Genomic DNA, 13568 nt, shown 5'->3' with positions numbered 1-13568 from the left:
TCGACTTTTTTGACTTTTTTTGAAATGTAAATCAATTAAAACGACTTTTTTTCCTTCTTTAAGTCAATCCGAGGCCTGTAATTGTACAAAAATGTATGTCTTTGTATTGTATATTTTTTTTATATATAAAAATCGTAATCATTTTTAAAATTCCACTTATTATTAGAAAAAAATTGTTTAGATAATTTTTTTTTTTGGTAAAAAGGAATTTTACTATAAAGTTTAAAAATTGGAAATTATTTATAAAAAAAAAAATTTTAATCGTCACAAAGAAATAAATGAATTTTTTTTTATAAAATTGCTTTTAATATATAAATACAACAATGTAAATGAAAGTTGTTTTTTTTTAGGATACTAGAAAAAAATTTGGGAAAGACACCTTTAACGTATCATCAGTTTCAAAATGTTATTGCCAGTATGGATCCTCCTGAGCTTCCAGCTCCGACAGTAACATTGACTTGTATTGGAAATGCTTTTACGCCCCTAAAAGAGGACCATGATGAGCAATATGGAGTGCCTACTCTTGATGAACTTGGTAATGTATAAATTATAATGAAAAATTTCTTTAATAAATATATAAATTTAGACATTAAATTAAAATAAAACATTGAGAGTTTTTTTTAAAAATGCACAAAAAAAAGATTTACCTGAAACAGCGATAAGTTTCACTAGAATAGCGAAAGATTTAACTGAAACAAATAAAACTTTCGCTACTATAGTGAAACGTTTCACTGTTCCAGATAATTTTTTTTTCCGTGTAGGCAAAATATTTTTAAGCAAAATCAATATTTTCCAACATATTTTTAAATTAGTTGAAATAAATTTAATTGAATCGTGAATTTTAAAAATGACTATTCAGATACATATATGTCAATGTATTTTGTATTTGAAAATTATGAAATTATTAAAAAATTTATTTTATTTTAAAATAATAATTAAATATTAAAAATTTTTCATTTGAAAAAATTTCTCAGTTTTTTGAGACTTGTAACTTTTTTTCTGGATACTACAAAAAATTTGAGATTTTGCAAATATTTTTTTAAATGCGACAAAGCGAAATTTCAATATCAGAAATACTAAAATTTTAAAAAAATTATATAAAATTTAGTAAAGTTACATCAAATACAACAAAAACAAATTTAACAAATTTTACTATAACTTTACGAAATTTCATATAAGTTTTTTAAAAGTTTAGTATTTCTGATATATAAAAATTTTGCTTTGTCGCATTTTGTCCGACAATTGTTAAATTCATTTTATAAAATTTGATACTAACTTTTTTTCCGTGTAATAAAATATCGACAAAATCTCAAAAAAAAAAAAAAAAAAAATCCAGAAAAAAGTTACAAGCGAGAATTTTTTCAAACAAACAAAATTTTATATTCGATCATCATCTTAAATTAAACTAATTTTTTAATAATTCCATAATTATTGAATAAAGAATAAATAAAATAAAATTTACATGTTAATATTATAACCAATGAACTCAGAAGTTCTCTGAGTTTCACAAATATTTAAAACTAGAATTTTTCAAAAATATTCCAGCAACCACTTTCAAATAATTTTCAGTGTACTGACCCAAATAAAGCTTACAAACTGTGTTAAATTAAACAAAAGCGTTCAAACAGATCTCTATATTTAAATTAAGAATTCTTTTTTCAAAATGCGGTTTTCAGAGTTGTGCCCTTTTCGAAATTCACGATTCAATTAAAATAAATTCAAAGTCTTCAAAGTAGACCTTTACTGTCCAATGATGGTTAACCTAATATTTAAATTAAAGTATTTAATTCATTTTTATAATTATTTTTACTGCCATATATATATATATATATATAAGAAATAAAATAATTTCCTCAAAATAGAAATAAATTTTTCTAATTTTATAATAATAAAATGCTTGATCTGTCCTTCTGTCCTAACTTGAAGTTGGCCTTTTCTGATTTCACGCGTTTGTTTGAATAGTAATCTTATGACGTGTCAAATTTTGACAATTCTTTTTCTCATTTTTGCCAAAGTTGTATAATTGTGTTTCCAAATTTCGGAATAAGTTTCTTTAAAATTCCAAATTCCAAAATTCGTTTACCAACGAAATTTTTTTTAAAGTTCTATATTGATTCAAAAATTGTATACAAATACAAAAAATTTATGTTGAGAAAAAAGATGCGCCAGAAAATTTCGTACAAGATAGTAATTTGAAAAAAATTTATTTTTAAAAATTAATTTTTAAGGTACCAGGGGCCAACGAATATCTATTAAATATTAATTATAAAAACACGGGCCTCGAATCAACTTAAAGACACAAAAAGTCGTTTCAGTCGATTTATATTCCAAAAAAAAGTGGATTTGTTTTTTATTTTATCAAAAATATTTTACAGATTTTTTAATAAAAAATTTTTTTTTAAATAATAATCCTTTTCGAAGGGTTAAAGTTGAAATTTTTAGAAATCATTAAATTTCAAAAGATATTGTTAATTTTCAAACAATCATTAAATTTTACAGAATTAAAAATAATTTATCAAACAATTTTTGGAAAACATTTTTTAAATTTAATTGAATTTTCAAAGATTTAAAATTGAGATTTTTGAAATTAATTGAAACTTTAAGTGTTTTGTAATTAAAATTTTAGATGATTTCACTAAAAATTTATTAGAAAATGCGGATAAAATACAATAATTTGAAAATCATTTTTAATTTAAAAATGGTTTCAGATAGTTGAATTTTCAAAGAATACTATTAAAATAGTTAAAAATAATTGAATTTCCTTAGAGTTATAATTGAAATTATTAAATTTCAACAAAAAAAATTTTCGATGGAAAATTTTGAGAAATAATTAAATTTTAGATGCTTTTAAATTCAAATTATTGAAAATTCAATTAATTTTGAATTCAAATTTTTGAGAATAATGAAATTTTATTTGATTTTAAATTTGGAAAATAATTGAACTTCAGTTCATTTTGAATTGAAAATTTTGGGAAATAATTGAATTTTAATTGAAATTTTGGATAATAATTTAATTGAAGTTCATTTTTGATTGAAAATTTAAATAATTAATTTTGAATAGAAATTTTAGAAAATAATCAAATTTTATTTCATTTTAAATTGAAAACTTGGTAAATAATTAAATTTTAAATTGAAAATTTTGTATAATTATTGGATTTTTAATTGATTTTGAATTAAAATTTCGGGTAATAATTGAATTTTAGTTTATTTTGAACTGAAATTTTCAAAAAATAATTCAATTTTATTGTGATATTTTTTTTTTAAATTATAAACAATTGTTAAATTTCATAACAATTTTAATTGAAAAATAATTTTGATATAATTGAACTTGTAATGTATTTCATTAAAATTATTAAAAATAATTAATTTAGTGTAGAATCATTTTAGTTCAAAATTTGTTAAATAATTGAATTAAAGAAGATATAAATTTTATACTAAAAAAATGTATTTTATTTACATTTTTTTTCAAATGTAAAAAAAAAATGTCGCATTTTATTAAAATAAGTCGATAAAAGTCGTATTTTTGAAAAAAGTCGGAAAAGTCATATAATCCGAGGCCTGTGAACATATAATTTTCATTATTATCATTTAATATGTAATAATATTCTAATAAATTAAATTATCATTGATAATATTAATCTTTAATTTCTTTATAATAAACAATTAAATACTCAATTTGGCGCGTTTGCGCGCGTTTAATTTTGCTAGTATTAAATAATAAAATTTGTAATTATATTAAAATGAAAATAAAAAATTTTCAGGTTTTGACATTACAGGTCTTCTGCCTCCAGTCTGGATAGGTGGTGAGAGTGAAGCTCTTGCACGTCTAGAACGTCATCTTGAAAGGAAAGCTTGGGTGGCGAGCTTTGGTCGACCAAAAATGACTCCCCAATCTCTTCTAGCAAGTCAAACTGGCCTTTCACCTTATTTACGATTCGGCTGCCTTAGTACAAGACTTTTCTACTATCAATTAACTGATCTTTACAAAAAAGTAATATTCTTATTAATTTAACTATATATTATAATAATTAAATTTCATTTAGTAATACACAATTTTTCAAATTCAGAAAATTATTATTATACTAATTAAATTTTTCATTTTTCTGAATTTTTTTCACTTAATTTGAAAAAATTGAATTTTTTCCATATTTTCAGATAAAGAAAACAGTACCTCCACTTTCTCTGCATGGTCAATTACTTTGGAGAGAATTTTTTTACTGTGCAGCAACAAACAATTCTAATTTTGATAAAATGCAAGGAAATCCAATTTGCGTACAAATACCATGGGACAAAAATGTCGATGCTCTTGCCAAATGGGCTAATGTAAGTTTAACCTGTACAACGTGCGTGAAATTTAGAATAATTTTTCGACACGCATGAATAAGTTCTAAAAATCATTATTTAGAATTTTCATTCAGCTAAATTTTTATAATTATAATTTTTAAAAAATTCTTCTGCCATATTGGATCCGCAATTTTGAATTTTAAAAAACTGACCTTATTTAAAACAAAATAATAATAATTCTTCTAATTTTAAACCAAAATTAAATTATTTAATTTGTTTCTGTTATTAACGCCATATGACAGTCACAAAATCTACAAAGTGTGACAATTTTCGGACATTAACATTTTTAAAACATACTTTAGGATATTTAATATTTCAATATTTATTACATTAAGATGTTTTAAGTTTTTGCTTAACATTAATTGGAAATACCTCCGAGAATTCAGAATATTTCATATATGTTTAAGATATTTGAGAACAATTCAGGATAATTGACGAGTTGTAAACCCCAACGGCGTAAGATTATGTAATTTTGATTGTGGTCTCCCGACCGTTTTCGGTATATTCACCGGGGCAATTATGTACTCCAGATTGACGGGGGATACTCCTCAGGGTATAAGCAAAATTACAGGACGGCATACAATAAAAAAAAAAATTTTTTTTTTAATTATCTAATCACATTTTTTTTAATTTTGTCCTTTAAAATAGCGGCCAAAATATTTATATGTTTCAGACATATGACATATGTTTTTCAGACATTATATGTCTGAAAAATTGAAAATTTATAATTAAAACGTTATAAAAGTAGTAAAAAATGTTCAATTATCTCTAAATTATGCACTAGTAATGCTAAAGTATTACAAAATAAAAATATATGGATCATTTTTAAAAATTCAAAATGGCGGATCAAATATGGTAGAAAAATTGAAAAATTGATTGAATTCGCTTGAAACTTGTTACTCGCGCTCACAGCACCGAAACTTTCCTGAAAATTTAGTAAATATTTACGTGCAATATTTGGAATATTTAATTGCAATATTTATTGAAAGTTATGTAGAGATTTAAATGTCCCACTTGAATAAATGTTTAGCGCGAAACTTTCCTGAACTTTTATTTAATCGGGAATTCGGGACATTTAAATCTTTACATAACTTTCAATAAACATTGCAATTAAATATTCCAAATATTGGAATATTTTTTCGGGGTCGCTGAATACGAATCCGAGGTCAGTTTTTAAAAATTCGAAATGGCAAATCCAATATGGCGTAAAATTTTTTTAAAAATTAATTGAATTCGATTGAAACTAGTTACTTGGGGGTTTCAGTTTCCTTGAATACGAATCCAAAGTCAGTTTTTTAAAATTCAAAATGACGGATCTAATGTGTCGAAAAAAATTAATTCAATTCGCCTGAAATTTGTTACCCTGGGGTTTTTATACTCGCTGAATAGGAATCTGAAGTCAGTTTTTCGAAATTAAAAATAACAAACTTACTTTGGATTCGTATTTAGCGAGACTGAAACCCCCAACAAGTTACAATGGAATTCAAATAATTTTTTTAAAAATTTTACGCCATACTGGATTCGCCATTTTGAATTTTCAAAAACTGACCTCGGATTCGTATTCAGCGACCCCGAAAACCCCCCGAGTAACAAGTTTCAAGCGAATTCAAACTATTTTAATTTTTTTACCATATTTGATCCGCCATTTTGAATTTTTAAAAATGGTCCATATATTTTCATTTTGTAATACTTTAGCATTACCGGTGCTTAATTTAGAGATAATTTGAACATTTTTTACTATTTTTATAATGTTTTAATTATTAATTTTTCAGCCATATGTGTCATATTTTGGCTGCCATTTTGAATTTTTTTTAAAAAATCATGTTTTAAATGAAAAAGTACTTCAAAACGAACATTTTGAGACCTTAAACGTTACAATTGACCCAATACAATTATATACAGAGTACTGATCGATATTTTCCTTATTTTTTAGAAATTCTACATTAGTATGAAAAACATAAATGAAACTATATTCAAAAATTGTTTCGGTATATATGCGGGTGTAGTGTAAATAATAATCTTAAAGAAAAAAAGAACTAAAACTCATCAGATTGGTTATATTTTCCGATGATGAGTTTCTTGGATATTCTTGAGAAGCACGTTTTTGCCTGCTCTTCTGCATAAATATAAGGAATGAGAAGAGCATTGAACTTTTATTTTCCAACAGGGACAGACGGGCTTTCCTTGGATCGATGCGATAATGACTCAACTGAGGGAGGAGGGTTGGATTCACCACTTGGCTAGACACGCTGTCGCATGCTTCTTGACCAGAGGTGACCTTTGGATCTCCTGGGAGGAAGGGATGAAGGTGATATGTTACGAAACCCATAGACATTCCCATCACTCTCTAAATCTGAATCAAGTCACTTATTTAGACTAGATTCAGATTTAAAGAACACATTCACAATTAAATTTATGATTGTCGCTTTTATTCAAACATAATTTCCAAACATCAAGAAAATTATTTCATTTAAAGAAATTTATTCATTTTTATTTATTAATATATACAAAATAATAATTATAGTAAAGAAGTTGCAAAAATTTAAATATCTACAAATGGAATTTTAGGTTTTTGATGAATTGTTGTTGGATGCTGATTGGTCAATAAATGCTGGAATGTGGATGTGGTTGTCCTGTAGTTCATTTTTCCAACAATTTTTCCACTGTTATTGTCCAGTGAGATTTGGTAGAAAAGCAGATCCAAACGGTGACTACATACGGTGAGTTTTTAAGGGTTATAATAACGCGTTAATAAAAAAATTCCTTATAGGCCTATCATTCTTTTCGTAAATTTTTTTCGCGACACTAGAAAACATAACCTAAAAAGTAAATTAAAATCTCCTGATTCGCGATAAAACGATTTTACATATACAGTGGAAACTCTCTATTACGAATTTCAAGGGACCGGGCAATTTGTTTCGTTATAAGGAGTTTTCGTTACATCGAGTGAGCAAAAAAATAACAATATTTTATATTAAATTTTTATTATAAAAAAATATACACAATTAAAGAAAAAAACAAATTTTTGTGATTATGAAAAAAATTATTTATAATAGTCTGTGATTTTAGATTGAGTATTTCTGCTTTGCCATGTATGAATTACTGAAACGCTTTTCGTCTATAGAAAAACTCTTTTACAAGCCATGCACAATTAGTCAGTAGTCACATTCGACTTGTAGCAAACTCAAACAGAGACTAAATTAATTTTTCACAGTAAAAAATACTTTTTATATATATCTACCTACCATAAAAATCTATGTGGCAGCAATAACAGCACACAAAAATAAATAAATAAAACAAAGTTATGAGAAAAATTTTTCATTTTGAGATATTGTACTTTCGTTATAGTGAGTCATTGCTTCGTTAAAGAGAGTGTATGTATATACAGATTTTAATACAAACCAACCAAATTGAACAGATGTTTACGTTAGGGAGAGTTTTATCTTATAAAGAGTTTCGTTATAGAGAGTTTCTACTGTAATTTTGACTACTCAACCCTGATGACTGATGAAAGATTACTATAGTCCCCACTCGCCATTTGTCATAATTCTCGTCAACTACCGCACGCTGCTATGGTAAAAAATTTAGTGACTTTATAGTTAAAATTAAAAGTTACTATAAAGTCACTAAATTTTCACTAGAGCAGGGTACGGTAGTTGACGAGAATTATAAATTTATGATAAATGGCGAGTGGGGACAATAGTAATCTTCCATCAGTCGACAGAAGAGATGGGTACGTAATTTACCTCAGGTAATTTACATAGTTTTTTACAGTAATTTACCATGTAATTTATGTCATTATCTTTCTACAGTAATTTACGTGTATCAAAACCTAACTTTAAATTTATGATTTATGAATTGATATACAAAATACACTTTGATAATTAATTCATAACAATTATGAAAATTATAATAAATTTAAAGGTATAGTAACCTTCACCTTGACTTCAGTGTTCGTCACACAAGTAATTTAAATATTCAAAGCAATTTACAGAAATAATTTTTATTTAAATTTATTATTTACATACAAATAAGAATTCGTAATTGAAAAAACATATATATTCTTTAATTATATTTGAAAATAATTTTCGTTAATGTTTTCATAACATTTTTGAAATAAAATTATTAAATCTTCATAAATTTACGAAATTTTGAACAAATATAACCTTAAAATATTTAAATTAAAAGAATCTCTGGCTGTTGATCAGGAGTTAAGTAATGTACATATTTTCTACAGTTTTTAACGTAAATTACGTAATTTACATCGGAAGCTACCAGGACGCGCCACAACCCATCTCTAGTCGACAGGGTTGAGTAGTCAACATTATTTTATAAGCACGAACTCTTAGGGTACGGCCGCAGCTCAGCTATCTAATCTCCAAAACTGAATCAGTGTAAATCTATTGGTTTTTTAAAAAATGACTTAAATATTCAATAATATAATTGGAAATTTCAGTCATTTTTCACTGATTTCCAATAAAACTTCACTTATTCAAATTGCGAGAAAAGAGCCATTGAAAAACTAATAGATTTATACTGATTGAGTTTTAGAGAGTAGATAGCTGAGCTGTGGCAGTACCCTAAGGGTTCGTGCTTATAAGATTATTTTGATTACCCAACCCTGTCGACTGATGGAAGGCAGGCTATTGTCCCCACTCGCCATTTGTCATAATTATCGTCAACTACTGCAACCCTGCTCTAGTAAAAATTTAGTGACTTTATAGTAACGTAAACTTTTAATTTTAATTATAAAGTCACTAAATATTCACTAGTACAGGATGCGGTAGTTAACGAGAATTATGACAAATGGCGAGTAGGGACAATGGCAATCTTCCGATCTACTGCTTCTTATGGTGCATTTTCAAGTTCTGTCGAAAATTTTATTTTCTTTGCATTTTTCGAAATGCACAAACATGATTGGTGTCTTGTACCTGTATAATTAAAGTATTTTTTGTATACACGGAAAGAAATCTTATTAGAATATTTAATAAATCTGAATAGAAATTTTGTTTTTTTTTTGTTTTTCAATTGCGAAACAATTTTTTATTACGAATTCCTTTAACTGGAAACATTTTACGAAAACTGAAATTATTATTTCTTAATTCAAATCTACAATTTTCGAATATTGAATAAAACTATAGGAAAAAACAGTATAGGAAGTAAACAGTCTAGCTTGTTATTTACTAAATTTATACGAAAAATCAGAACCAACATTTCTTAATTTACTAAAACTATAGAGAAAGTAGGAGTGGTGTTATAAAATAAAGCACGTTTCAATATTTGCTAAAACTATACGAAAAAGCAAGAGCCGTGAAAAAAAGAACGTCGGAACCACCAATAGCTCTTTTCTAAGATTTACTCTCCTTTTCTATTTGAGGGTAGTGGGAGTCTTTCTTAATACACACACATAACTGGTACGCTTTGATTGGCTTAAAATTATTCCTAACACATAACACAACGCATATAGATACATAATTCACGCTGAAATGAGAAATTCTGAACTTCTTTATATACTAAATAGACAGATTTTTCTGCACTTGTGAGAAACTTAATATTACATTGTTAAATATTTAAAAATAAAAATAATTATTTATTAAGAATAATAATAGAATATTTTATTACCATTCAAAGAACAATTTTTATCATAGAATCATTTAATTTAATTATAGAAGCAAACTTATAACAAATATTCTATAATTATATTTAGAAAAAGAAATATAGAATAATTAAAAACAATTATTTATCAAAACTTTTTCTAGTCTATATTGCAGAAATAAAAATTATATAAAGATTACACTGAAAAAAGGATTTGGTATTGACAACCAAACGTTTGGTTGGTATTTAAGCAACCAAAATTTTTTTGTTGAATCAACAAAATTTTAATTGTCTCAATCAAAATTTGTTTGACACAACCAAAATTAGAAAAAAAGGATTTTTGTTGTTCTAACTAAAGTTTGATTCGGACAACAAAAATTTTGTTGATTCAATAAAAAACTTTTGGTTGCTTAAGGAGGTTCCATCCCTTCACTGAACTAGTCAAAGCAATAACCATTTTTGTCTGATTTGACTTGCTCGGTATTTTGAAACGTCTGGCAACACTGCAACTCACGTTATGCATATATGTCTTTAACTATACAAACTTTGATCAACATCTGTTTGTTTAATATTTCATAGTATGAAAATATATGTGACAAAGTAATGAATTCCCATAAGAATCAATGTTAAATAGTGAAAAAATAAATCGATCAGAACTACAGAATTTTACAGAATTTTAGAAGCTTTATTTAGTAGTGTATCAAGTTTTACCAAAAACTGCTTGTTTATTCGATAATAGGTGGTACATACCTCCTTAAATACCAACCAAATGTTTGGTTGTCAATACCAAACCCTTTTTTCAGTGTATGAGCAAACAAATAGAGTATTTTATTATTAAATATTAATTAAAATTATTTTTAATTCATATTGCAGTATTAAAAATTATTTTAAACCAGGATGTCCAGCAAGGCTTAAAGAAAAAAATTCCCTGACTTTTCTCTGATATTTTTTTTTTCGTGACTACTTGTTAGTGATCGGTCAAACCCGATCGGACTCACTCTCTTAACTTCGTCAAACTTGGGTGATTTTTGATATTTTTCTATCATTTTTTGAAAGAAAAAGTTTCTATTAGTATTATATGTAAATATAAGGATTTAACACCAATCCACTTTCTTATCGACTATATCAAAATGTAAAATGATTATACCAATTAACGGAATTCTAAATACAGAAAATGAAATATTTTATTCTAATACTTGTTACAGGGCGTATTAGAATTTAACATTTGGAGTTTTCATAATAAAATTATGAATTTCGCAAAAACTATTCTAATTTTTGTTTCTAAATATATTAAACTTTATTATTTTTATTTTAGGCATTCTTAAAAAATAGTAATGAAATCTATTGCCACCCCAAAATCTGCAAAATCTTCCGCAATTTTAACTTAGTATACTAAATATGAGTGTTAAAATATTAAATATTCTAACAAGATTTCTTTTCGTGTATTTTATATTAAAATTTATTTCCTACAGTATTCAGAACTTCCTTTTTCCAAAATTATTTCCTATATCATTTTTTCTATACGATAGAAAAAGAATGATAGGCCTATTAGGAATTTCCTATTATAAATTTTCATAAGCCCCACTTGTACCGTTACTATCGATTCTTTTTTTTTTTTTTTTATTCACATTTGGGTTGTGTTCGATTTTCTGCCCTGTCAGGCGTTATTTGCCTGTCTTGAAGAATTTCCCAGCGAGATATATTCACGAGCCTTGGAATGCCCCGATGTGTGTTCAAAGAGCAGCCAAGTGCATTATTGGAAGGGAATATTCCTATCCTATGGTCAACCATAATAAAAGCTCTCGAATCAACATTGAACGAATGAAAAATGTTTATCAACATTTAAACAAATATCGTCATCCTGGTAAGTTTAGGTCGTCCAATTTTGAAATTCTCTATACACTAAAAAAGGAAGAATATTTGAGTACCGAATTTTATAATGATTTTTATAAAACAATAATCTGCTTGCAATAATATTCAGTACTTTGATATAAAATTCTTTTTTTTTTAGTGTATCAAGTGATGAATAAATACTATGTATTCAAAATTAATTTATTTTTATTTGTTTCTTTAATGAAAAAAATAATCCTATTTTTTTTAGTGCTTTGCATTTATTCATTTTTTTTTTTCATATGGGTATATTTATTTGTGTAATTATTCATTTTTTTTTACCCAAGGGACTATTATCCATTAAGAAAGAAACTTATGGAAAGACTTTAGTGGTTTATTAGAATAATTAAACTGACGATTTTTGTATTTTTGTATACTCTTAGGAGAGGCTGTTTAAGCAGAAAGAACAGGTGAGTTATCTACAAAGAAAAACCACGGTTTAATAGAATATTTAAAAAAAAATTTTTTTTTAATTTTATTAATCTTTCTATTTTTAGGAGAAAAATTTTAATTCCTATTATGACGAGGTTTTTCCATTTTCAAAAATTTATTTATTTATATTTTTATCTACATTACCATTAAAATCTTTTGAAAAGAAATATGTGAATTAAGGGGCATAAAATATGTCATGAAGATATTATAATGTCACCATTCGTGAAATCAAAAATTTTCCTATCGCGCTCATTATTTCAACCATTTGTGAAAAATTAAAATGTTTTAGTTTGATAAGCATTTTATAATAATAAAAAAAAGATCTATAACTTATTTAAAAAAAGACCGTGAAAATAAATAGATGTTAAGTAAAATCTAAAATTCTATTAGACAAATAGCTTTAATCAAATTTTAGTTTCTAAAAATTTTTTCTTCTTTCAGAGGTTTTAATTTCTCTTCTTACATCGAATACAACTGAAAATCCACCTGATGAAGAGAATCAGCAGAAAAAAACTGAAAATAATATCTCGAACGATGTTAGAAAAACAGAAATTATTGATAAACAAAATTAAAAGTGATTTAGATGAAAAGAAAAAAAATATATTTTCTGTGATTTGAGTTTAAGCGTGAAATTAAAAAATTATTATTTTCAAAATATTATAGATAAATATTATGAAAATTTTGGACAATAACTTGAAATTTTTCATGAAGCATTGTTTTTTTTCCCAAAAAATGGAACTTGAGACCTCAAAGTATTGACTGAGTTTATTTTTTTAACATAGATTTTGATATTAATGAGACCTGCAAAAAGTCTTCCTTCAAGATTATATAAATATTTCAATGAAATCTACGAATTTCTATGTACATGTAAAAATTTAATTAAAAATTTCGATTTCATAAATTTTTAAAAGTTAACATTCAAATGTTCATCATCATCATTATCATTGTCAATTATAAATTATTATCATTAGTTTATAACTTTCGAAAGATAGTGAAACATTTTTTATAACATATCTAAGGTACTACCTGAATTATTTTAATCTTCTTTTAGTGAGAACTAATTAACAATTGAAAAAAATGTCCTTTTTTTTAAAAAAAAGATTAAAATAATTTAGGTTCTAATGTATCGAAAATTTATTTTATGTAAAAATTCTGTTTCACTTATTTAAAAAAATGTGTACATAAAAATTGATTACTCATTCATTTTATTGAATAAAAATTATTTTGTACTATTTTTTGATGTACTTCATTTATTACAATTATTTTAAATTAAAAAATTGAAAGAAAAGACGTAATTGACTATATAT

At 25.3% G+C, this 13568-nt stretch overlaps 1 protein-coding gene across 4 annotated transcripts in view; it reads left to right on the top strand.

Annotated features, from left to right (window-relative positions):
* Window positions 1-13307, top strand: part of LOC127279622 (cryptochrome-1) — a 36935-nt gene extending 23628 nt beyond the window's left edge. Inside the window, exons 4-11 of one of the 4 annotated variants that reach the window (XM_051302082.1) lie at window positions 351-535; window positions 3762-3991; window positions 4156-4323; window positions 6512-6652; window positions 6913-7064; window positions 11601-11803; window positions 12213-12239; window positions 12703-12851. In XM_051302082.1, coding sequence (XP_051158039.1) covers window positions 351-535; window positions 3762-3991; window positions 4156-4323; window positions 6512-6652; window positions 6913-7064; window positions 11601-11803; window positions 12213-12226 — 1093 coding nt within the window. In that variant the 3' untranslated portion in view covers window positions 12227-12239; window positions 12703-12851. Of the gene's footprint in view, window positions 1-350; window positions 536-3761; window positions 3992-4155; window positions 4324-6511; window positions 6653-6912; window positions 7065-11600; window positions 11804-12212; window positions 12240-12702 lie in introns of all 4 variants that reach the window. The other 3 variants (XM_051302081.1, XM_051302078.1, XM_051302080.1) reach the window with 3 other exon arrangements.
* The last annotated feature ends 261 nt before the right edge of the window (window positions 13308-13568 follow it).

Source organism: Leptopilina boulardi, unplaced genomic scaffold (assembly GCF_019393585.1).
Source record: "Leptopilina boulardi isolate dan_hultmark-lab unplaced genomic scaffold, ZJU_Lbou_2.1 LbouV2_221, whole genome shotgun sequence".
NCBI classification, from domain to species: domain Eukaryota; kingdom Metazoa; phylum Arthropoda; class Insecta; order Hymenoptera; family Figitidae; genus Leptopilina; species Leptopilina boulardi.
The sequence above is the reverse complement of the archived record's forward strand: the minus strand, read 5'-3'. Positions and strand labels throughout refer to the sequence as shown.